Here is a 26767-nt window from a genome sequence, read left to right as displayed (position 1 = left end):
CTATATTTTTTCAACCCCGATCAAGGACCAAGAACACTATACTTCCCAGCAGGCCTCTTTGGCAACTTCTGAGAAACAAGGAAATGGGATCTCCACAGAGTTTCTCTGAAGCCAAATCCCAATCTCACCCCACTCACTGGAGCTTCAGTTCTAATGAGTGATGTCTCCTAGTAATTACTCTTCTGTAGCCTATGTCCTTACGGTCAGCCACACTGATGATCCCCCTAAAAACAGAATCAACTATAACACACACTGACACATGCACAGACATTTGATTTGAAAAATAACTGAATTGTGGTAAAATTATATGAACATTCATAGGTTAAAATGCATAATTTCATATATCCCTACGTTTTACTGTAGTCGAGTAATGTAATGACCAGAATTAGGAAAATTTGCTTTAATTTTGAGCTTTAATTGAAATAGACAGTTTACAATAAGTCTGCTGGAGTAACTTTCTAAAAAATAGCAAACTAAAAGAAAGGGATGAGAGAAATACACTGTAAAACTTTGCTGTAGTTTTGCAGCAGGTTTGCCAGTAACTTACTGTAGATTTGATGACTAATTCATATTTTCCTATTAGTACTGTTTTTAAATTGAGTTTAAAACACTTTTGACTTTTGAGATTCAAAATGAGCAAGAAGACACGGGTCTCATTACTGGCATTAAACTGCAAAAATGACATTCTTCGACATTCGTAAAAATATTTAAAACTTCTTAAATTATGCTACATTTACATATCAAGAAAAGTGACCTACGATATTTATAAGGAAATATAAGAACTAGGTAAGTTTATGTTTAAAACTAAATTGTAAATTAAATCTACAGTAAGTTACTGGCAAACCTGCTGAAAAATTACAGCAAAGTTTTACAGTGTACTCGAAGGATGCACAAATAGTTAACAGTTTAAAGTTATACAGAGTGAAAAAATCAGAACAAGCATTACTGTATAACTTAGAGTAACGTTCTTCAAAAACAAAATGTGCCTACAACTAGACCATTGAACAATTTTCTATTTCTGATTTATTCCAAAATGACATTTATTTTGATTCGAGGCTTTACACGTAAGCCTCCGAGTTCCAGCGTTCCCATAAAATGGTTTTACTGTGAAAAGGGCGGATGTTGTTGAATTATGTGTGCTTTGAAACAATTTAATGTGGGCTTACTGCGTTGTTATTTATAGAAGGCGAGCTTTCGAGCGTGTTCCCGAGGTTGTGTTTATTTTGTTTCGCAGGGAGGGTGAAAACATTCTCCTCCAGAACTTGTATAAAGTCCTTCGCTTAAAAACACCACAAAGGAACGTAAGACAATGGCACTCTGTTGGGCAGACGGTGGGATGATCTGTGACTTTGATCTCGACTCCCTGTGCTGAGAACAGAGACCGTCCCAGAGATCACAGCCCCACAGACAGCCTTGCGTCTCCCTCAATACACCGCTGGCACACACTTGGCTCGATCAGCCCGCGATAACATCCGAGTCTGATTCCTCCCGCAGACTTCACACATGTGGGGCGAGACGACGACCAACGGAGCATCTCTCTGGCCTTGAGAAGCTGGGGGGTGGAAAGAGTGAGTATTGTAAACACTAATGCTTTTTCTCTTACGTTGGCCCACGCCATTTGTCATCATTTTTCTTTTTAAAAAACATCAAAACTGCTCTCAGATCACCTTTCATATTTGCCAGCAGCTGTAACGACAGTGAGCTCATTCAGTCCGTCTTGGACTGCTCAAATGGATGGGTTCTGTTTAAATTAAGCTCCGTTTCGAAGGAAGTTAAGTTGGATGGCAAATAACCTGGTTGTTTTTAACCTTTAAGACTGCCAAGTCTTCGACGGCTGCCCGTGCAGCTTTCACGAAAGACATGAACCCGGAAAATACAACACTGGCGCATTCACACGAAATGTGTATCCATGCAAATCAGTAAATACAAAAAAAACCCTGCTTCCTGTTAAATAGATTCCAAACAGCCTCATTTATACTACTACGAAAAAACTTTTAATGCATATGCAGCGGCATGAGCGAGCGCTGGCCCTTGGCTCCTGACGGCCCATTTTCTGCCAGCACGTCTCTGACTGCATGGTGTCCGCTCTGGCCGACAGTAGCACCTAAGCCAGGCCTGTGTTTGGTTTGGGAGTGAGGAAGTGCGGTGGGGCAGTAGAACTCGGTCTGGGCGGCACTGCCCTCCCCCCGTGCAAAAACTCCAGAGGCCTGCGTCCCAGACACTACTGCCATTCAGCTGCCCCGCGTGCTGGGGATAAAGTTGGGATTGTTTGTCAGCGTGCTGCAATGCGAGGAATGTAGAGCTCCGATTCCCCTCTGGGAAAGGAACATCGATGGGTGGACATTCTCTCCGTTTTCCTCTCTCTCCTCATTTTTCCTCAGTAACATTTACCCATCCAGCAGTAGCCACAATCATAGCGGTTGTGACTGAAGTGGAATAACAGATCGGATCTCTCCCTGGTGAGCTATTCTGAGTCCTAGCAACGCTGAGCTTAGAGGCCCGCAACCCCCTTTCGCATGAGGATTCCATATCCACAGTCCACCCCGCTGGCGTTTCCTCGCGCACTCCATCATTCGCCGTGACATCACGCTACTGTCGCACACACGCACGCCATTTCCTCCATAACACGGCCAACTGCACGCCACCAGCGCTACATTGTGACATATGAAGCCCCAGACAAGGGCTGTAGTTTTAACGAATATGCTCCTGAACTATACAAACTCGGCCTCTGCTGAGATTTTAAGGCTTCCTTTGAAGTCTTTTCCTCTACACATGAGCCCCCGGATCTGAAAAGAGAGGCTAATGCGGGGAGAACTTTCTCTTTAACTCGTTTAGGGTCCGAAAAGCCGGAGAGGGCTGGTGCTTGTTAGCTTTTGCAGGCCCACCAGGTCAGCCCTGTTATTGAGAGCAGCAGTAGCATGTGTTAGCCTTTAACTTCCACAGAATGAGGTCACTTTATGGGAGACATGTGACTACCAAAACAGTTTAATTAAAAACACCTACTGTAGTCAGACTACATCTGGTCTTCTGGACAGCTGTGTGCTCACGTGGCTCTAGAAAAGTACCATTGGCACGTTCTCTCTGCCAAGACTCAAAGGCGAATTAAACCAGGTGTAGGTCAATAGGTAACGGTCGTTCAATATGTTGGAGGATAATTTGGGAATCTTGGTCCCTGTGCTTAGTGTTTTACATTGGTTTTAAAGGGACAGTTCACCCAAAAATGAAAATTCTGTCATTTACTCATCCTCTTGTCATTTTAAAACTTACATGACTTTCTTTGTAGAAGATATTTTGAAGAATGTTGGTAACTGGACATTGGAAACTTATTAGCCTGTTAACAGTTTTGTGTCCATACAATAGAAACGAATGGGTACCGCAGTTGTTTCTCAAAATGTCTTCTTTTGTGTTCGGCAGAAGAAAGTCATACATGCTTCAAATCACAAGAGGTTGAGTAAATAATGACAGAATTTTCCTTTTTGGGTGAACTATCCCTTTAAGGTTAGCAAAACTGTCACTGACGGCGATACTAACTATAACAATATGCTGTGCCAACACAATTTCATTGCAATTCGTAACTATCATTCGCATGAATTCATACAAGCTCATTCGTATCTTTTATTAAAATCTGCTTTCAAGCCACTGATGGTTTGGTTTAGGGGTGGAGCCTCAGTATTGCTTTTTTAATCATCTCTTTTAGTACGATCATACTGTACAAATTCATACAAATTATCCATCTCATAAAAATAGTTTTGAAATCCCATGAGATCGTGCTGCCCAATTCGTAACTATTTTATGAGGTGGCTTTTTTGTAATGAATTCGTGTGATTTGCATGTTGTGAATCGTACAATATGATTACTAGAAAAAAGCGATGCTGAAGCCTCACCCATAACCCCGCCCCTAACCTTACCGTCACTGACATGAAAGCAAATTGTGCTAAAATGTACGAATGAGATTGCGCGAATTCATACGAATTAGCCGAAATTAGCCACAGCGTAAAATAGTTACGTTTTTGCCGTGAGATTGTGTTGAGCTGGCAGTGCACATGTGAAATATCTTAATGACAATACATGTAAAAATAAATATATTTAAACATAATTCCACATTCATTCCACACTATGTAACAACAAAAATCATGTTTTTTTTACCGTTCAAGCATAAAACATTTTTAGGATAAGCCATAAACCAATGGCAAGTCATGTTTGCATGCGTCAAAAATGGTTGACCCACTGATGTAAAGTCATTTCTCCCCTTGGTTTTTTTTCAACTCAACTCACTTTTATTGTCACATCACCACGTGTGGTGAGTGAAAGTCTTGGGTGCTTACTCCATACAAGTAGAATGCAGTTGGACAGACAACTGTATGACAAACAACTGTATGACTTTACAGACTTAAGTGACAGTATGTAGTGCAGACCAACAATGCAAAGTACAAAATACCAGTGGTTCTCAAACTTTTTTGTTGTAAGGCCCCCTTTGTGTAGAGTGCATTGCTTTGCGGCCCCCCAAATAAAGACTTGTAATCTTAAACTTAAAATTTTAATTAAACCAAGAAAATATTCAATGCTAAAACATCAATTCGTTTGGTTGGTGGCGTTGTTTTTCTGATGTTTGATTGCACAAAATTCATGATAATATCCATATTTCTAAAATGACGCAAAATTTGTGGCCCCCGGAACAATCTTGGGGACCCCAGTTTGAGAACCACTGCATTATACACATATGGACAGTATATACACAATATATACACATAAGTCGTTGAACATACACATTAAATATACAGGCGTACACGTGAACGTGCATGTGTAATGGATCAACCATATAGTGCACATAAGTAAGTTCAGTAAACCTGCTGTGATCTAATAGCAGTTGCTCAGCAGATAAACTCGCTGTGCTGACGGTGGGACTTTTGAACGTTGAGCAGCACTGCCGGAGGTTTCATCGCCTGTGCTTTACGACCTGTGCCGGCCTCTGCCAGACCAAATCCGTTGGAGCGGTAAATAGCCTATCGAGAGCTTTCTTTCCTCATCAATTTGCTCACACACTCTTGTTATTCGGACCACACATGCACAAACACACATGCAGATCGCCAGACCTCCTGTGAACATTAAATCTTTGCACATCTAATAAATACGCAGAACGTGTGGCAATAACATACATCAGATTTAATATGCCCGCAATGTTGCGTAGAAATGTCATAATGGCTGAGAGGCACTAAAAATGGGACAGCAGTAATATTAGAACTTTAAAATGAAAAAAAACAAAGCTTTACTTTTTTATTTTAGAAACCAAGTAGTTCATTCCTGGAGTCTCGGAACACATTATAATAAGTGACCTACCTTTCGCGCATCTTCAGGTTACAACTTTAATACATTCCTTGCAAGAATAGGACACCAATATTTGGTTTCTGCCTATTGAAAAGAGGCTCGCCCTAGTCATTTTTCCTTTCTGTCCTGTTTAAAATGAGAAAACATGTGATCACTTTCTTTTTCTTGCTTGAGGCTTAGGTGCACATGTTACACATTTCTGTCTTGACTTTCTGGGACTGTGTTGTTTCTCTGACACTCAACACTTGTTCTAAATGTTTCTTGTTGACGCCTTGTGATCTTTTTAATAAATCGTTTGCGTTGCCTGCAGCTGATTCTGAGTTATAATTTATATTCCTCATTAATGGAGATCATTATGCTTATTTGTGTGTCATGCATGTCAGACAGTTTTCAATGTCCCAGACAAGTTTAAATGCTTTATTAAATGACACAGAGTCATTTGTGTGTGTCACACACCTTTAAAATCAACTATTTATTTTTCAGATCTTACAAATTTAGCACATAATCCAATAATGAGTTGCGCTGTCAAATTAAAAGATCACAAATATTATCTATAATGAAGAGCTCTGACTTTCCAATTGAAATGAAAGTATAGCTAATTTGCATCTGTTCCAAATGCTACACTCGGTCACATTTATGAACACCATTTACATAATTCTCTAAACATTTAATATTGCACTTGTCTAGTGTCACACTGTCTGGTCAGTATTCTGGCTAAGTGAATCATGAATGAAGACAAGGACCGCCATTGTTCTAGGGTAAACAAGACAGACAGTCTGATTCATGGATGTTATTGGCATGGAGGGCAGAGACATACTTCCCAGCCCTACCAAAATATTAAACATCATATTTATATTTCCATGAAAGTTTTCCTTTCATACACATGGCACACACTTTTGGGAGAAATACATTTCTCAGTGTGGAATATATCTAGCAACATCGCATAGACAAATCGGCATTTCCATAGAATGAAATGATATTGTCGTGCGAGCACCCAAGGTGTTTGCCACAATTTGCGAACAATGTATTAAGTTACTGGTTTTGGGTTTCGCGTAAATGTAATGCTCCATTCATTGTAATGTTATTATTCGGTACATTTTCAAAAGCTTCTTAAGTTCAAATTGATGACGTTAAACGTGGGGATTATAGCGACATAAAAACATCTTTACAGACGACAGGTGTAGATAACAGATTACATCACAGGCCGAACTAATGTCATAGCTTGTCGCTTCTTGTCTAAAACAGGACAAACATGTCTATACGTGTACTGGCACGTCCCCGTTTCCCACATCCCACGGAATCAAATAACACTACGTCATTGTAATTTTCAAAACCACTGTCTGACAGGGTAAGTTTCACTAATGACACTGTTTGCAATGAGCAGGGACATTGCACGGTGCGTTTTTCCTTAAAGTTTCTTAGTGTTCTGAGTAACTAAGCAAGTTTATTCATATCCTCTTTAATAATGTGAAAACCAACACGAGGGAATAGGTGGAATAATATTTCCCAGTTATTCGAATGATTTAAGCCACATTACAGTTTGTTCTTTTGATATTATGTAAATAGAATGAGGCAAATATGAAAGGAAAGTTCCTCTCCGCTGACATACTGCCATGAAATATGTGCTCATGACCTTCCTGGAGAAACACCGATAGACACTTCGTGCAGAGTTTTACGAAAACCAAATAAAAGGCTCCGTAAGAAAATGATTTACGCCTCTTCTGTGGGACTATAATATATCCATGCTGTCAAGACACTGGTCACAGCTTAAATATCGAGTGAGACAGAGAGCTCTTTGCATAAACAACTACAGCATGATAAAGCGTGGGGCTACCAAGACCAAGTTCAAGGATTCAGTTTCCATGGAATGCATGAACTGTAAACTGCTTTGGATGAGCTATGGTCAGCTATAGGGTTCCCAGTTCTCACCGGCCAGTTTCATAATCGCATCTTCTTGAAACTAATAAGGTCAATGCTCACAAACCAACGTCAAACCTGAGACACCACTTTCGCGAGTTGTCACGATGAAAAATGTCAAACATGTTTTTGTGAAATAAAAGTATAGTTTGATGTTTTTTTCACTCTTGGTTTTAAAGAAAAGCTAAATATATTTACAATGTGTTCAATTATGTGATAGAAAATTTGTTGTTGTACAACAACCCTTAGGTTTCCACTGAGCGCCAAAGTATTCAGACCATTGTCTCCTTTGGATAAGCCACGTGCTATTACCAAGACTCTAGACAACATAACTCTAACTTTTCTCCCGGTGTTTTAATTACCTGGACAAAAATCTCATCTAATTCGAGACCAAAAGAGAATAACTAAAACACACCGAACTGAACTGCAATGTAACTTTACAGGGTAATTTAAAGTAAACGAAAACTGGGACGTGTTCAAAACTGGACCAACTTTTTAATTTGGCTGTTCGTCACTCATGTCTGCAAGTGCGTTTTTTTGACGAACCAAGATTAAAAGGCATAGTTCACCTAAAAACGAAAATGTTTTCATTAATAACTCACTCTCTAGTTGTTCATTTCATTTAGTTGTTCAGTAAGTTCATTTCTTTGAACACAAGGAAAAGTATTTTGAAGAATGTCAGCAACTGGCTTTTATGGGGCATCGTTGACTGCCATAGTAGAAAAAATAAAAATTATTCAAAATATCTCATTTTGTTTTAAACAGAACAAAAAATGATAGTTATTTATCCTAATACACGGACGCTCTTAGAAATACAGGTGTTTCACGATGCCGTAGAGCAGCCTTTTTTGTCTAAATGGTCCCATTACGAACCTTTAACATCCAAAGAACCTTTCTGTTTCACAAAAGGTTCTTTGTGTCGATAAAAGGTTATTCAGATTTTAAAGAGATGGTCCTTTTACTGAATGGTTATTTGTGGAACCAAAAATGGTTCTTCTATGGCATCACTGGGAAGAACCTTTCAAGCCCCTTTATTTTTAAGAGTTGGAAAGAAATATTTTGAAGGAAAAGATTGTTAAACTATTATAAACCAAAATGTAGTAGTGAATCGAACTGCAACTTGTTCAATTAGCAAATCCATGTGAACCTATTGTTGTTAAAAAAAAATAGTTTAAATCTACAGTATTTTAATAATCTTCAACATAAATTTTTTTATGTCTCTAGCTCGAACACCCTGTTTTGCGATGCAAGATAGCTGATGTTTACAAAAACAAAGTCATGTATATGGGATTATTCAAAGAAATATGATTCAGTCTCCAGGGGCAGCATGGGTGGGTTGACAAAAAAGCTTTTGTCTGTTACCTTTAGTGTCACACTAAAAAGAGGGGCCATTGTGCTTTAGAAAGGATCCTTATGGTTCATGACCTGGAACTGTAATGGATCCATTTCCTTAGATTAAGTGTCTGCGCATATTCAGGCCACATCAACACCACTCCATTTCATAAACACTCAGTTATAGAAAACCTTTCCAATTGCATTTCCACAGGCACACAAAGGCCTATGAATATATAACTAGGTTTAAATATCAATATTTATTCTTTTATGAACATGCTTGCTTAAATTAGATGGCAACCGCTTTATGATGTAAAAGAGGTCCAGAGAGATGAGTTTTGTGCTTTTTTTAATCACATGGAAATACATATGCCTCCATCCCTGAAAATAGAGATTTACAATCAACTAGGAGACAGAAAAAAATCTTGCGTAGAGAACACAGGTCTCAATTTTTTGTACAATGTTTTTAGGCACTTGGAATTACAACAGCAAACATTCCTTTCTGAATGACAAAAATAAAATATCTTTGGTCCTTTAAACAACCAAGAAGCAAAACAGAGGTTGATTGAAACCACAGTCTGGCAAAAAAAAGAGAATACATATTTAGGTTCACAACGACTTTCCCCCAGAACGCATTCTTCTCTTCCCATTTTCACATCCACTGAGCCTTTGACCGAAGCTATGATGCATTTAAGAAAAGAAAACGTTCAATCCCAAGACAATATTTCTGCTACATGTGAAAAGAGATTGAAAAACCCTTATACGCTTTGCAACACAAGTTACGATTGTAAGGATCGGCTCAAATCAGACATACAGCAGTGAACAGTCATTCAATACACGTCACATTTAGAAATTTCGCCATCGTTTCAAAAACTTCTGTACCAAAAAGTTTTTTAAACATTGACTTCATGTATGGTATTCATGGGCGCCATGAAAGGGGGAGGATTAAGATGATTCTAAGGGCCGTGGTCACACAGGGGCCCAGCACAAAATAAGACAATTTAGGGGTGGGACCTTGGGGCCCAAGTACAAATTAGCCGGGGGCCCAGAAAGCCTAGTGGCGCCCGATGGTATTCACTTGCTTGCATATCGACTTCACCACATGGGAAGTTGATGTGTATCTCTCTCTAACAGAGGATCTCTGGGTCAGTTACAGGGCAGCCACGTTGGGTAGGAATTACTGCAGGTGTGCACCAGCGGCTGCACACGAGCTATGTAGTAGTTACTGAAGTTGATGTCTCGCACGTAAGGGGCCGGCTGGTAATAGCACGTGACGTTGGTGACCGTAGGGATGGCGTTTTGTTCAGCCAGCACCCTAAGCGCTAGCATCGAGATAAGATTCAACGTTTGCCGCCTTTCGTGTCCCATTAAGCACACCGTACTTTCGTTGACCACGTGGTGCAACGTGACCAGACAGTCTTAACGTTTGTGTTCCATTCCGGCAAAGTGATTCTGCAGATAAGCCTCCAGCTTTCTCTGCTGTTCGACTATGTCTGGAAAGTCAATGAAGAACCGAGAGCACATGTACCGCTGGAGCAATTTCATCTCCGATTCGGAGGTGGCCTGAAACCCTCGCACCAGCAGGTGGCAATATTTTAAAAGTCCGCCTCCACGGATCTCCTCCGGGTTTCGCGTGGCGATGATCTTGTTGCACATATGGCCGAGAGCTTCTTCGAAGTCCCCGTACATGCTTTCTCCCAACACCGTCGGGTGGAAGCACTCGGACATGGGTGTCTCTGAACAACGGTCAAACAGAAGCAGAGAGTCCAAAACGATCTGAAAAGAGTCTACGCTGAACTCGAACTGGCGCCTCAGAGAGTCCACGAACTTGAGCTCCACGTTCTTCCCGGTGTTGTTGGAGAGTGAGATGAGACTCCAGCGGTCCGTGTCGTTGCAGACCTTCACCAGCTTTTGCACGTAGGCCTCTTTCAAAGTAAGTGGTGAGATCCTCTCCTTGCTGACACCTTCTGGTAGGAAGTCCAGCAGGCTGTCGAGAACCACGTCTTTAACCACGCGGAAGGCTTGATCGTCAGACAGTGAAACTCCAAATATCAGGTCCAAATCCTTGTACCCAAGCCCAGTGTCCTGGTGCAGAACGTGACTGGCAGCTGAGCCGTTCAACCTCACGTCCCGAACGGTGATGCCTCGCTCCTCCAAACGTGCTCGAACCACCTACGGAAACAGGTCAAGTTTAGAAATCAAGCAGTGAACGCAAAAAACTATGAAATTTGCTTTAAGATATGTACAATAGACAGACATAAGATGTGCTAGAAAATGTTTAAATCTATAATGAAGCTTTGATAGATGGTCACATGTTCTTCTGCATTTGACTTTGCGAACCCAAATAACTTCTTAATGATGACTACTTGCATATTAGCTCAAAAGAACTTTACTGCTCACACAGTACACCAGATGGTTCACCCAAAAATGAAAATTCTGTCATTATTTTCTCACCCTCTTGTCATTTTCAAACCTCCATGACTTTCTTTCTTCTGCAGAACACAAAAGATGATATTCTGAAGAATGTTGGTAACCAAACAGTGATGGTACCCATTCACTTCTATCGTATGGACACAAAACCAATGCAAGTCAATGGGTACCGTTGGTGTTCGGTTACCAACATTCTTCAAAATATCTTATTTTGTGTTCTGCAGTAGAAAGAAAGTCATACAGGTGAGTTATGACAGAATTTTCATTTTGGTGTGACCCGTCACTTAGAAATATGGGAAACATCTGCTGCATGCTGCTATTACACCACACCCAAGTCAATTTTTGTACTGTACATCATGTTCTGGTTGGAGCCATACAAAACTGCTTACTGAAAAACACACGAAACTACATGCTAAACGTTTCGCATGCAAGCACGTTTATGCATCCATTAGAAGATTAAAATGTGCTTAAATCAAACTCGCCGTCTCCATCATGAACGCACGTAACCTTCATTTTCCATAGCTCCGTCGGATTAGTTTCAATCAGTACACCTACTTTTCCTTCTGTCAATCAAATCATTAGCTTCCTATTTTTACATTATAGGTCAGACTGCAGCAACTGACCTAGTGCAAGCAGTGAAATTATACCCTGTGCGCATCCTTGATCCCCGTTGTGAAGGAAGATTTAGCACAGTATGGATATATTGCCCGTAAGGTAAGAAAAGGTTTTTTAAACGTTTAATGTCCATTCACACCAAAGACAATAACTATTTAAGACAGTTTTAAAGAGAACAGTGGGGTCCACATCGAAACTATACGGAGGAACAATGCTGTTAGGTTCACATTCAAATCGATTTTCATTTTTTCAGGTGATTAACGATAAAACAATAACAGAAATCCATTATGATTTAAAGGGCTTGTGCATTTAAAGTGTGAAACTGCAATGAACAAGCTTGATAACTATGTTTATTTTATCTGTTGGTGTGGACATTAATATAGTCATCATTATAGTTATTGGTGTTTGTCAACAAGCCTATAATTTTCATATTTAAATAAGGGGTGTATATAGGGCACACAAAAGTCGCAATGATATGGAAATCACAATATGACACCGTGCAATTATAAAACCCCTAAAGGGTATGACTGAATTAGTTAATAATCATTATACAGTACATTTCATCTCTACAGTACATAACACGGAGAACAGATCACATTTTTATGATTTTTTTTAAAGGAATAGTTCACCCTAAAATTTTAATGCTAGGGCTGCACCAGAATATACTGCCAGCGCAGTTGGCAATCAAACAAGAAAATACTCCAAACATTTTTCTAAATGAACTTAATACAGAAACGAAACGAAATATAATTTGCCAATAAAAAACAATAGAAACTATGTTAATCTGAGGCGTGCCGCTTCCGGCTCGCGCTGTTCTGTAGTTTATTAAAAGTTTATTCATTCTGAACTTGTCACGTGTCCATATTGCACCTAAATGCGACACTGCACTCCCTTGGGTCCGCAGCAACACACGTGAAGTCGATTGGATGAAGCGTTCTCGACAAATTAAAATGCAGACAGACAGACACAGAGATTCCTGCCTTTATTAGAGAGAAGCATATGTTCAGCCCCCTCCCTCGGAAGCTTCGGTGTTGATTACTACCGAAGCTCCAAAAATGGTATTCGGACCAGCCCTAAAAATGCATCATTTACTCACCCAGAAGTTTCAAAACTTGATGCTGAACACAAAAATATTTGGAAGAATGTTTGTAACCAAACAGTTCTGGGGCACTATTGACTACCATAGTAGGAAACAAAACTACTATGGTAGTCAATGGTGCCCCAGAACTGATTGGTTTTGCACATTCTTCAAAAAATAAGAAATTTATACAGATTTGTATATATTTGCAAATCATGACAGAATTTGTGTTTTTGAGTGAACTATCCCTTTAACACCAAGAGAATATTAATTTAATTCACAGGGGTGTTCCAATCCCTCTTCTGTTTTCTTGAATTTAGCCCGAACCGTAATTAAACACACCTGAAACAGCTAATCAAGGTCTTAAAGATTACTTGAAAATCACAAGCAGGTGTGTTTGATTGAAGCTGGAGCTAAACGCTGCAGGACACCCGGCTTCCAGGAACTAACTTGGGCACCCTTGAAATATAATGCAAATCTACTGTAAAGAAACGCTGACATGCTCGAAGCTCCGAACACGTTTCAATGCGTGTTCATGTAATTCCGTAGCATTTTATTACAATAGACTGAAAGTGATCTGGGTTCCAAAAGATATCTAGGAGAAATCATTCTTTCATTGACTTTGTGCTAATGTTCGGAGTTATAGAGTTTGTCTACATCACATGACAATTCTTAACACAAGGGCCATAGAGGGAAACCTGCCATGCTGAGTCAGATTCTCGATTGCATTCAAATGCTAGGTTTTATGGTTTAATTGTACATCACAGCCAAAAGCTCAGCAACCAGAACACCGTTTGATTGTGAAAACAGAGACAAAGTCCAAGTGATTAGATGGTGCCTTGAAAACCATCATATTAGATGAAAAGATTGAAAGAAAAACGGTAAATGGGCAGCCGACGTTCATCAATTTTGGGTTGTCATGTGGAGGTTGACTAATAAAACATCAAAGTTCGTTTTTTACAGGTTTGCCATTAAAAATAATAGGCAACACACATTATGGTGTTCGCTCTGAAACTTAATCCCTTCAAAGGGATGGCCTATTATGAAACGGAGATCGTCAAAAGTTTGAGTATTCGTGATTGTCCAGAAGAACTGGACACTAGGGTCAAGAGGGGAGGAAAATATTAGGTTCCACAACCATTTTAGTGTCTCAGTTTTATGCCACCGTGTAAAGCATTTACAGCATTTCAGACCACTGGAATGAAACGTCAGAACTTTCTAAGGGCCCTGCAACAGTTAAAGACTGCCATGGTCTCACGCAGTGCTGCCAGATGGGACATATGAAGTGCTGAATCTCAAGTAGAAGCCTTTAGGAGCATTTTTCAGAAACCATTTTAAACAGACCCTCTCTTGATGGGCGAGATGGGAAGCTGTAAAGGAAGTCATCTGGAGAAAAGATCAATATCTACTTGCGTGTAGATGCGAACTCGGTGCTTGTGTGTGAGAACAACTATTCTTTTCATGAAGAGAGCGCAGATTGTGGTTATCACTGGGCTGTGGGGAATCACGCAGTGTTGCATTGCATGGGATTAGGATCGGTCATGACTCAACTCGGTGCGGCAATCGTGAGAACGTCGAAGTCATTAACGTGGCTTAAATGTGCTCAGCGCACAGTTTTCTGGGATCTGCACGAGAGCCAAAGGCTGATAATGTTTCGTTGATTCTGGGGAATGCGGTTAAAAATCAAACAACCAAGCCACCTTTTTTTCCTTTCACATTTGGAAAGAATACGTCCTGAAACGCATAATAAATCGTTCGTGGTTTCTGAGCACTACTTATATTAGTGTTAGCTTTTATGTTACAAAATTTGACCGTTTATGGAATAATACAAGTATTAATCGATATTGTTAGCTTGTTGTTTGGGTGACTTACAGTTGGCAACGAAGCGTGTAGAGATGGCAGAAATAAAGTTACATTCGTGAATTTGCAGGACGATGTGCATTTAAGTCATACGTTTTTATCTCGTTTTGTTCCTTGGGATGGAACCCATGACCTTTGCGTTGCTAACGTAATGCACTACCAGCTGAGCTAACGAACACGCAAAAAAAGATAAGACGTGATAAGAGCCAATAAGACAATTAATAAAGTAAAAGCATCGTTAAGCAGACAAGCGATTAGTGACTGTCTAACATTATTCGTGTTCAAATTAGAAAATGTATAAATTACAAACAGGAAACGAAACAGAGCTTTTACTCGTGTTAATATGCAGAGACTAAAAATTTTTGCGTCACGTGCTTCATAGTTACCTGAACAATCTGTCGTGGCTGTACCGAAAGAGTCGGGAAGTTTCCACGTCCGTGAACGGGAACCGTCTCGCCAAGAATAGAGTCCAAACGTTGTACCTGCTCCCAAGATAACACGCAAAACCGCCGACACTGCTCTGACACATCACCGGAGGACATGGCGATGGAAAGAACAACCGAGTTGTACAAAAAAAGGCGAAAACTTCTGATTTATTCCGACAGATAACGCTGCCCTTTGAACACTTGCGTGGATAGATCTTCAGGTGAAGATCCTGAGCAGAAGTGTTATTTTTGCCAAAGCTCTTGTTATCGACTATATTGCAACGGTTCTTTAAATCATCCAGCTGCGCTCACGACTCACTTTCCCAATCCGCGTGCAGTCAGCAATTGGGTTACGAAAGCTACAGTGTGCTGGAAAGGAATTGCACGAGTGCTTTTTATGTCCGTGAGATTTGCATACCAGCGTCTCATTGGTTTGCTCATGAATTATTAAGAACGTTCGTTGGAAGACGTGCCTTGTTCATTGGCTTAAACCGCACCGTTGGACACGCCCATTTGTTTGGAATCGACAACCTAAGACATATGTTTCAATGGAAGTTTTAAGTTTCGTTTATTTATTTTAATAACAAATGTTTCATTTAAACAAAATATGTTTATCAGAAGCTATTTTGCATTTACATTCTATTATAAAAAATATATTTTAAAAGCACTAAACATTTTTTGCAAAATGTCAGATTAAAAGCAATTATATAATTCATGAATATCTAAAGCACACATATTGTTGCCTTTGTAAACATTTAACCCAAGGTTGCAGTCTGTAAATATGCGTTTCACTTTTTGCCTTGATCAGGAGAACGTGTAAGGGGGCCCAATATTTCTCACAAAAGATCTGGATTTTTGCATTATTTTTGTTAATAACACACAAATTCAAAAATAAAAAAGGGAAATTTTCCAACTAAGGAACTAAAAGATAGCATAAAGATCCTAGACAATGAAACGTAACATGAATGTATGGGAATTCACATGATACAGATCAGCAGGTTAGACATTTATTAATGTTGCCATTTTACTGCTATATTTATTTACACTGGCTTCTGGAGTAAGAGTTTAACATCAGGATCATGGATCTTTCTGGTCCAAGATTGGCAGTCAGAAAACCGAGTTAAAACAGGTATACAAAACACAACATGCTTGTTCTCCCAAATCTCAAATGTGAGATAAAAACGGAAAATCCGCAGATCCAAACTGCAGTAGGCTACATCAGAAACAAGCACTCGACATACAGGATGTTTTGAAATCACATTTACAGTTCTGATTAAACACAGCTGGAACGGTCAACTTCTACTGTTAAAAATGCAAATATTGTAACCACAGGGAAATCACAACTGTGACTGTCCTAAATCTGAACTTATTCCTCATATGCATTCGTAATAAAGATAATGTGCATATCAATTCCAGACTGTATACTGTTAACAGCATGTTTGTATGGAGTTTGTGAAAGACATCCACACATCTGTTCTGATTGGATTTATTTGGCTAAACAAAGGATGAAAAGAGAGGCGGCTAGAGGATGATGCTCTGCAACGTGGCATTTATGCACTTCATGGGATGACTCACAGCTTGCGAGCTGTTGAGCGGTCTTTGGGCTACAACAGCGGGGGGTTAGTCATAACAGATTTGTGTGTGTGATCAGACGTCTGAACCTCATATGTTTTTAATAGGGGAGGTCCTAACAGCGTGTGATGTCAACCAGATTTGGTTCCCCTGGCAACAGCATCCCCCGTCACCAGGCAGCGTGGAAGAGGGAGCCGTCATCAGTGTTCTGAGCAGGTGGTGATATGAGACACGTGCGTCATCAGCCTAAAAATAGCTTGCCTTGAGGTAGGAGGGCATTGTTGGTAATAACCCTTGACTGAAATGATTTAGAAAGGCAGCGCAATGTTAAAATGGGAGGAAAACAAAAGCAATGGGGAGACTGTTAGTTGTAACGTTTTTACTACTGTTATTATTTATTAGTTTTGGATTATTTTCTTAAAATTTAGGCATTTATTATTTATGGAGAATAGAATTAAAAAAATAAAAATTTGAGGTATAAATTTTCATTATCGCTGGCCCTGCGGACGAGTGCAGACGGGCAAAGGTAATGACAACCGTGGAACCCATATACGCGTCACTATTTGTCAACAATGAGAAAGGTGGGGCAGTCTCACACCCTTGAGAGTGTATATTTAATCCATTTTTTGTTTGTTTGTTCGTAATCCATCGCTTGCACAGTTCTGCCTCCTTTGGACATCTGAGACTTGTGGGTGGAGACTATTTGATAACACCCTGTAAAATGCCACATAACATACTGTAGGTTCAACAAGAAGACAGAATGAGAGAACTGCTGGTTTAGAGTGTTTTAACAGGTCAGCCAAACAAATTCAGGTCACAGGAGGTTTACAACCTCAATCTTGCTGTTATTAAGATTTTCATGGTCGCTAGTTCCTGTCAATGACTTACTCAACTATTTAAAGAATAGATACAAGGGCAGTGTATGTATGGAATATAGCAGTGTACCACTGCATAACTTGAGGACTGTTCATCAAAACTCGCTGCATGTAATAAATAGAAAATGACAAACAAGGCTGCTTTTGCCTCTGCGTGACCTTTGCTATATCAGGCGTAAGGTCCATGTAAGACAGAAAGAATGTACAGCTTCTTTACTAGCATGACACAAAGCCTGGAGAATGTCACAAGACTGATGTCCCCATGCAAAATAAGGCTGTAAATTAAAGTGATTAAGTAAGGCTTGACACAATAATGACGAGTACATAGAATTTGGTGTCATACTTTGAGAATATAACAGAAAAAGCAGATTAGCAATACCAATGACATTCAGTTACATAATACTGCCATTGGAAGAGCTATCCAGAGAGAGTTTTGGCTATCCATCATTTCAAAAACTGTACTTCCTCATGTGTCAAAATACACTGTCTGGACATGACAATAGAAAACTGCACAGCTGAAAAACTGTGAATAAGTGTATATCTTTAAAGGTCCAATGTGTAATTTTTTAGAGGATCTAATGACAGAAATGCAGTATAACATAACTATGTCTTCAGAGGTGTAAAGATCTTACATAATGAAGCGTTATGTTTTTATTACCTTAGAACGCGCTATTTCTATCTACATAGACCGTGGGTCCCCTTGCATGGAATTCGCCATGTTGTTTCTACAGTAGCCCTAAACGGACAAACTGCTCTACAAAGCGCGTTTGCTAAATACATTATCTCCTTCAGCAAAGAAGCGAAAACTTGACAACATCTTAGCCCTGTGTCATCTGTCGTACTGCTCCAAAAAGGAGGGGTGGAGTGAGCCATTGGTTGCAATTTGCAACCTCACCCCTAGATACCGCTAAATTTCATACACTGGACCTTTAAATAGTCTATGACCTATAGGAAAAGTCATACAGTATAATTTTAATCATTTTTAACTGCGTAAAAAAAAGAATCTCAACAGAGAAAAATATTGATGCAGATCAATCATTCCTCATGGCAACACCAATCTGTTTTATAGTTTTGGTGTTACTAGGCCATTTGTATTCTATTGTAGGCTTTGCTCCTGTCAATGTTTGATGAGATCCACAAGTTCTTATCTGGAAGTCCCATGAGGCTGTTCAACTTCTGGGATTGTGTTATGTAAGCTTAGCAGTATGTGCGATTCAAAAAACGCATTCTCGCTGACTCCAGGACTTTTACGGTACTGTGATGTTGCTCGAAAGAAACAGTCACTTAAACGCAGCTGAAGCAACATGATCAGCTTGTCTCATGTGGTTACAATTGAACAACCAAAAACACAACAGCAGTCCATTAGCACTGTTTAGTAAGTGTCTTGAATACCTGGTCAAGGTGCACAAAACCCAAATACTTGGTGAAACCAAACAGACAAAAGAAACAGCCCAACCCTTTATAATCTTCATACAGTCCATCTAACACACACAACTCTTTAAGTGACCTCCCTTTGTGATTAACAGCTTATACTGGTATGTTTGCTTTAGACTTGCGTCACGGATGGCCAGGTGTGCCACCTGCATGTTCTACTTCATTAACAAAGATTATATATACAGTACATGTATTTATTTATGTAACTATTCTCAGGTAATGCTGCCTGCCTACATAATTATAAGGTAAAGAAGCTGAGCACAATGAAAGATTGTGGCTTGGTGGCACTTATAGGTAGAGGGGTGGATGCTCTAAGCTTCGTTATGTTGCTCTTTTAAGAACAAGGGTCAGATTTACTGCCAGGCCTGTTGTTGCGCAAGGACATCTGAATTTGTATGTCGCAGGGGAAACTAAACGCGTGGGTGTATATTCACGAATGTAAGTTATGGTGCATACAAAAGGCACTCTCTAAAAGCATTTTTTTCCTTTTCAAGGGCATATTTTTGAGGGTGTTACATAGAACGGCTTAGATATCGTCGCTGTCTTCCGAAACCTCGGATGTCCAAATTCGCTGGTTTTCCGGGAATGGTAAAACACTGTACTTTTTAAATGATGAAATACTGTATTGTCAAAACTTGACAAGCACCTTTTAATACTTTTTATTGGTTACAAATGCAAAACCCAGTGACAAAGACAAAGGGTGACTAATAAAATCGCAAAATATGGAGATACGAGGTGTCAGAAGGACAGCAGCGATATATAACTGGATATAATTGCACATGAATGAAATGCATCCAAATTCTGGTATTGTCATTTGTCACAGACATTTGTAGTAGTAAAAATACAATATTTTGAATTTTAATATACTGGATTCGATTACAAATGCAGTAAATTTCAAAAGCGGCTTGAATGGATTTAAATCGCATTCAAATGCACTTGGGAATCTGATCCCTTTGTAAAGGGGGCGGGGGGTGGTGTACCTAAGAATATATTCAGGGTCTCCCCGGAACGGAACATCCCAGATTGGTGAGCAAACCCCAGCCATAACCATATCAGGAGTTACGCAACAAACCCTCATCTGAAATTCTATATTTCTCCTGGGTCCCTGCAGAGGCGGAACAAGAGAAGCAACGGTTGAATACTAAAGACCAGAATTTTCCGCTTCACCACCAGAGGAATCCTCTAGAACGCAAAAAACTGTCATCTGTTACTTCCATTGCAGCTCCAATGTATGCTATACTGTCCTGTTAACAAAACATTATAATAAACCTGTCTGTTATTTAATCCGAATGCTCTGTCTTGGCCTATGTCAATCCAAAACTTCATGTGGAAACATTTCATGCATTGCTGGCATATCTAAATACGGACGAGTGCTTCTCTGCCAAAGACTGAAAATGTGATCTACACTGTGAATAGATCAGCATGTGTCCCAAATCTAAAGCAACTCCTTCTAGACTGTTCTCGAAGATGAACAAAACAAAAAAAGTGTTGGTGCTCAGACAACCCAGTGTGCATGACTGAAGCTGCAAATCTAATCCTGAATTTGTATGTGGGGTGAAGCTGAACCGAGTATAAACCCAACAACGCCTGCAGCAAAAAGCTTTGACTTGCTTTCCAGAATCATCTGCCACATTGGAATTCAGCCTCACAGATGTGAAAAAGTGTTCAGCGTTTACTGGCAGCAGCACAGTCAGACTGGACACAGTGAAATGCATTCAGAAATTAAATAATAAATTGTTCTGGTTGAGACTTAAAGGTCCAGTGTGTGAAATTTAGCGGCATCTAGTGGTGAGGTTGCGAATTGCAACCAATGGCTCACTCCACCGTAGAGAGAAATAGCTCGTTCTAAGGTAATAAAAACATAACGCTTCATCACGTAAGGTCTTTATACACCTCTGAACACATTGTTATGTATATTATATTGCATTTCTGTCAACAGATCCTCCAAAAAAATACACAGTGGACCTCTAAGATCATTGAAGTTTTTGGTGGCTAAAATTTTACGGAGTGTCTATTTACACTGAGTACAAATAGCCCGCCTTGTTGGCAGAGATTATTTGCACTAGCTCCACCCACCAATATGTGATCGGAATAGAAAAAGTTTAAGAACGACACTATTTCTAACAGCATCTCTAGTGATGGAAGGTGTAAAGTCTGTATAACTTGGCACTGGAGACCAGGGTTCTAACCCACCTCTCACTGAAAAGGCTCTATTAATTTTTCAATTACATAACAGATCATAAAGGCTTTTTTAAAATAAAATTGATGTAAAACTTAAAATTAATTTTTATTCATAAAGTTTAGGTTTAGGGTAAGGTTAGGGGTATAGGTGTAAGGCTTTAATATCTCAGTAAGTTGCCATCATTTTAGTAATTTTTATCAATATAATGATTTACACTCTCCACTTACATTTTCTCCACTTTGGACATTATCTTTTGGATGATAAAGAGTAAAATAGACTAAAGAAACAGTCTGGTACATTTTCTAGCACAATTTAAGCGGACTAATTCAAGTTGCGTATCAGTCGAAATAATGGAGAATGAAAGATTCTCAAACCTGCATCTCTCTCTCACGAGCAAGGCTCCGATGAATATTTTAGGGATGCTATAGATGGTCACACGCATTCAGCGTCCCTCCACAGATTATACATCAGAGAGCACATCCATCTTTATACAGCTGCCACTCTATCTGCTGAAAGCAAAAAGATGCTACTGCCAACATTTTTTTTAGTCCATAATGACAGCTCATGACCTGCCAATGAAAACAGTGAGATACTATGATTTAAAGAACTGGGTTCCATCTTTAGTGCCCACAAGTAAAGAGCAGTGACAACAGATCCAAGACAAACCTCAATGATCCACAACAGTTGGACATTTGAAGGTGGCTCAGTTGTTATTCTTGTAATGCCACGCTGTAGTCCTCAGCTTCAACTTTAATGTTTCTTCTCTATTTGAAAGCTTAGTATTCATGGGTATATACAAATTCGGGTAACCTTTTCCTGCAGTGCTCAAACATTATATAGTTTTATCCATGAAATCACGAGCCTTCGCTTTGGTTAGTGATCTGAAGGTTGTTTAGATCATTTTTACTAACCTCTTTCACATATCTCAAACATCATTAAATGAATTTAATAAGGAAGACATGAGTAAGCTGGGATTGACTCAGAATCCGTTTACTACGTTGTGATGTCAGTTTGTGATCCCTCCTGACACACACGGTTTTTAAAATAATGTACAGATATCTACGTATGTTGCCATGTCAACCATGCTTGTGAATGAATCAGATGTCACTGAATGCATTTATATGCATAGCGTAAGAGCATGAGTTGAGGGGGTGGATGGCCGTTTGGTCCTTGTACACAGAGGGATTCAGCAATCAGGCAATTCCAGCATTATGGGTGTTATTTTCAGTAAAAACTTGAAATACAAATGCTCAGAAAATATATTACTAATATATTGAATCATCTGTTTATCAATCTGTATGCTCACGTATAAAGCACTTCATGGTCTAGCCCCCCAGTATCTCTCAGCACTTTTGACTCCCTATATACTCCTGGGCGTACTTTGCGTTCATCTCAGGCTGGGTTTTTGACTGTTCCACAGACACGCCTTCGAGATATTGGTGACAGGGCTTTCTCTTCCTGTGCTCCGAGACTGTGGAATGCTGTTCCCTCCCATATTAGAGATGCTCAGTCTTGAAGTATTTTTAAAACATGTTTTTTCGAGATAGCGTTTTTCTGATGGTTTTATTGTTTTACTTTTGTATTGTTGATTTCATGTGTATTTCGTTTTCTGTTTTTATGTAAAGTGCCCTGAGAAGCTGCTTTAAAGGCGCTATATAAAAATAAAGTTATTTTTGTTATTATTATATTTGACTAAACCCCTGTTGACCAGACGTCAGAAAAATCCATCTATGCACGAGTTTTCTATTTTAAAAGAGAGAAAAATGCATGCGTTGTGGAAGTGACGAAAAAGCATGCACGCTTTTGAGAGACAACATTGTAGGATTTTTGTGAATTAAAGTGTACCAAACCAGAAGCAATAATCACCAACAAATGCAGAAGATTAATTTAGCATTACATTTATGACGATCTAACAGGTAGCGTTCACTGGCAAGTTATGTAACCCATTTCGTCACTGCCTCGCTGATAAACACATTTATCAGTCACGGTATATACTATCAACCGATTTTATGTCATACGTCCTAAATCTAAGAGAGAAGTAACCAGGCAAACAAAGACGTCACATTGCACCACGGTGGACTGCACACCACTCTCCTACATTAGGTCTTGTGGAAGTCGACCTTTCAACAGTGCATGGTTTTATGGGGATTTTGCAGGGTTTATGACGGTGAGGAGATTGTTTTGGACGCAAAAGGAGTTTGTTTAATGTGTCACTATGCTCTTAGATTTATGAGTTCTAACATGCAACATTTTATGCTTTCCCATTTTTCCCATGCATGAAAGAAAAGTCAAATGCTTTAAGCTTCTGAACAGCATCATCTCTCTACCTTCACACAGAATTTACACAAATGTCAACAGTTGTGTTGACACTTGCTATGGAGAGAAAAAAAGTGCAGATAAGTTTGCGGTCCAGCTATGGTAAAAAACAAGATGAAGAGGTAGCCTATCTGCAAAAGATGTGGGATTACAGGACTCTGATAAAGTCTGACCTCCTAACAAACCAAAGACTTTCCACTGCACGTTTTTAGCTGAGAGCACTTTCCAATGCTATACAAAGAATCTCAAAGCACTTTGTGCTTAAAGTGTTATCTGTATTGCAATATTGCCAAAAACCTTTATTGTACTCATTTCAATAAAATCCAACAGTCCTTAACATTTAGCACAATCATGCCATGGTTGATGAATACCAGAAGCCATTAAAAAGATTCAGAGCACCTCAAGGTCCTAAGAACAGAGTAATTTATGAACACTTCTTCATCTAACAAAAGAGAACAAAATAGGGCTTCTTTCTCCCTTCTGGCTGGGTGAAATGTTGATCATCAGCCTCAGGAGGTCAAAATATTTTAGGACCTAAACATGTGAATATATAGCCTACATTTATATAATTGGCGCCATTTGCTGCGTATATCAAAATATTAAATATGGGACATTTGTAGGACATTTGAATATAAATTAGACCTGTCAAAGGATTAATCGCGATTAATCGCATCCAGAATAAAACTCTGCGTTTACATAATATATGTCTGCACTGTGTACTGTTTTTATTAATTTTGTATATATACGTGTATATATATATATACTGTATACACGTGTGTGTGTTTATAAATACAAAATGAATATGCACAGTACATAGACATATATTTATACACAAACTTTTATTCTGGATGCGATGAATTGTTTGACCTATAGATACAACCTAAAATTCTGTTGAAACGGGCCACGTTCAAAGCCACTGAAAAACACGAAAACATTTATGTTACTGTATGTGAGCTTATTTAACATTTATAACAGTTCTCACACCAACAAACCCATGTTTTTGTGACTCTTTTGCTTAAAAAAGGAAGAGGAAACGATATTGCATCAAACTGTACCACATTCCCGGAAAGTGTCCCATCTAACAGTAGAGAATCTCCCTGCATTGCAACAGCTATATGTTCTGTAGACACAGCCGGGTAACAACCTCAGTGCAATTATTTGACTAAAAAAAACCTTCACCCTTGGACAGTACATAGCAGGGGCATGCAAAGTGTGTGGGTGGTCCATTGGAACATAAAGGAGCGAACGGTTCAACCTTAAAGCCTAAAATAAAAAACTAAACCATAAAAAAAAAGTTTGGTAAAAGAGGACATAAATGCCTGCGTGGCCCGAGGGACCATCCGGTTCCAATGGGCACCGCAACATGAGGAGAACGTATCTGAGAACTGTGAGTAAATGCAACTCGCTGTCTATTAGCCAGCTCGGTCTAATCCTTTACCTGCCGAGCTACTGATCCAATTACGAGTGAAGGGCGATTTGAGGAAGCTCTGAGCTGAAGCCATTAACAAGTCTGTTACAAGCGTTGCCCTCTACACCGTGGCTTACCTTTGTCCCACATATGTGCCCCGTTCATTAGCAAAGGCAGCCGATGGAGTCAAGGCTTTTCCAACCTCCTGCAGGGCATCGTGAAGCAAATTAAATCTGAGGGAAGAAGAAAGTGGTGTGTTGCTTAAGGCTCATCCGTATATGAGTATTTCCTCTCAGTCTCACTTGGTTTAAGAACTTATAGAGTGAGCATCTGTTTTTGTGAATGATTTGATAAGCAACACAGAAGCTGTGAACAAATACCATAAACCTATACATTCCCCTTTTCTTCTTCTCCATGTGTTTGAATGAGGTGCTCTTTTGACACGTGAACACACTGTAAGGCGAAACTTCGCCCTCCTGCGATGCCACAATCGCTGGGTTTATAGTATTTCCCTCTCAGCACTCTTTATGGAAACCAATTCAAATTCTTGAGTAGAAAGGCATTGCCTAAATGCCACGCTATCAATATCATGCTAAATTTGAGATCCTGGGAAGTTCAATAATCACAGCGCCGTGCCCTCAAGCTAACAGTGTTTGTTCACCATTCATAAATCAAGTTTATGATGAGACCTTGTTGTTACATTACATGAAATGGTGAGAAAAGGCACATAACTCAAATCTTTCCTAATGATCACCTTTTTAAAGTAGCTGCAGATGCGGCACAGTTCAAATGTTACTTTACTCACCCTCGAGTTGTTCCAAATCTGTATACATTTCTTTCTTCTGATGAACAAAGAGAAAGATATTTAGAAGAATGCTTGTAACCAAACAGTTCTTGGCTACCATAGCAGGAAAATGGCTTTATAAATGTCTTTGTTCTGTTGAACACAAAAGAAGATATTTTGAAGAATGTGGGAAATCAGTTCTTGGGAACTTTTGATAACCATTGTAATTTTCCTACTATTGTAGTCAATGGTGGCCAAGAAATTCTTGGAGTTTGGATAGATGCAACTCTTCAGCTTTGAATTAAAGAATCTTGACTATTCACAAGCCATGCCTAAATCAATGCAGGCTTGCTTTCCCGGCTTACAATGAATCAGACGGAATAGGGCATAAACTCACATCTTTGAAGGGCTACACGTTCAAGTCTCTGCATATAGGATAAGCCCTTTGTACTGAACCCAGTATCCATCTGAAGAGCATTACGGTTTTGCCCTATACATCAATGGTTTGACATCTACTATAAAACGCTGCCCTTTTCATCTGACCAGAGCAATGCCTTTGTAGAATTCAGAGGACTATGGAACATTTCTTGGTTAACTGTGATTTATCATTCCGTGAAATCCAGTGCAAGAAATCAGAAACAATTTGATAATGGTTTAAAATTGAACAACTTTGATTTTGCATAAACAAAATAACCAGTGCATAATAATTCAAACTACACTTTAGACCTACCGATTTAGAATGCTCACAGGCATCAAAACTGAGAGGATTAAAAATGAACAATAAACTGAAATGATTTAAAAAGAGGTGAAAACAACCATTTAAAAATTAATGGAAAATGGATACAGAACACTTTTGACCTGTAAATGGTTTTTTGACATGTGGTAATGGTAATATTAGACACAGATGCTGAGAAACCTTGCCTTCATATTTTTATAGGCCTGTAAATCTATGGCTGTAAGCTTGCTGTTAAGGCTTAGCTAATGTAAAAAAAAGAAAAACATAACATGGGGTGAGCTTTTGAAGTCAGGCTGAAATGAAATTCCAAACAATACGTAACACCAATATGTTGAAAAGTATTACTACTTATGACTTGCTATTGAGGAATAGAAAACATAATTAAACTCTTTGTAAATCTGAAAAAAGCTAATTGCGATCTTGTTCTGTCCATATAAAGTGGTCTTAAAAGGTCCAAAAGTCTATAGAGAGCGGTCAG

The 26767-nt window shown here is 39.3% G+C and overlaps 1 protein-coding gene and 1 long non-coding RNA gene across 2 annotated transcripts; one reads left to right on the top strand and one right to left on the bottom strand.

The window, feature by feature from the left end:
- Positions 1-970: 970 nt before the first annotated feature.
- LOC130558410 (uncharacterized) lies at positions 971-11958 on the top strand. The gene is made up of 2 exons (XR_008963427.1): positions 971-1568; positions 11608-11958. It is a non-coding gene; the product is annotated as an uncharacterized LOC130558410 (long non-coding RNA).
- Positions 8909-15346, bottom strand: tent5ba (terminal nucleotidyltransferase 5ba). Its single transcript, XM_057340777.1, has 2 exons — positions 14944-15346; positions 8909-10746 (listed from the first exon to the last, which is right to left on the bottom strand). The coding sequence occupies exons 1-2, from the start codon at positions 15097-15099 to the stop codon at positions 9994-9996; spliced, it is 909 nt and encodes a 302-aa protein (XP_057196760.1). The 5' UTR covers positions 15100-15346; the 3' UTR covers positions 8909-9993.
- Between the last annotated feature and the right edge of the window lie 11421 nt (positions 15347-26767).

This window comes from Triplophysa rosa, linkage group LG8, assembly GCF_024868665.1.
Source record: "Triplophysa rosa linkage group LG8, Trosa_1v2, whole genome shotgun sequence".
NCBI classification, from domain to species: Eukaryota; Metazoa; Chordata; class Actinopteri; order Cypriniformes; family Nemacheilidae; genus Triplophysa; species Triplophysa rosa.
This window is presented reverse-complemented; position numbering and strand designations above follow the sequence as displayed.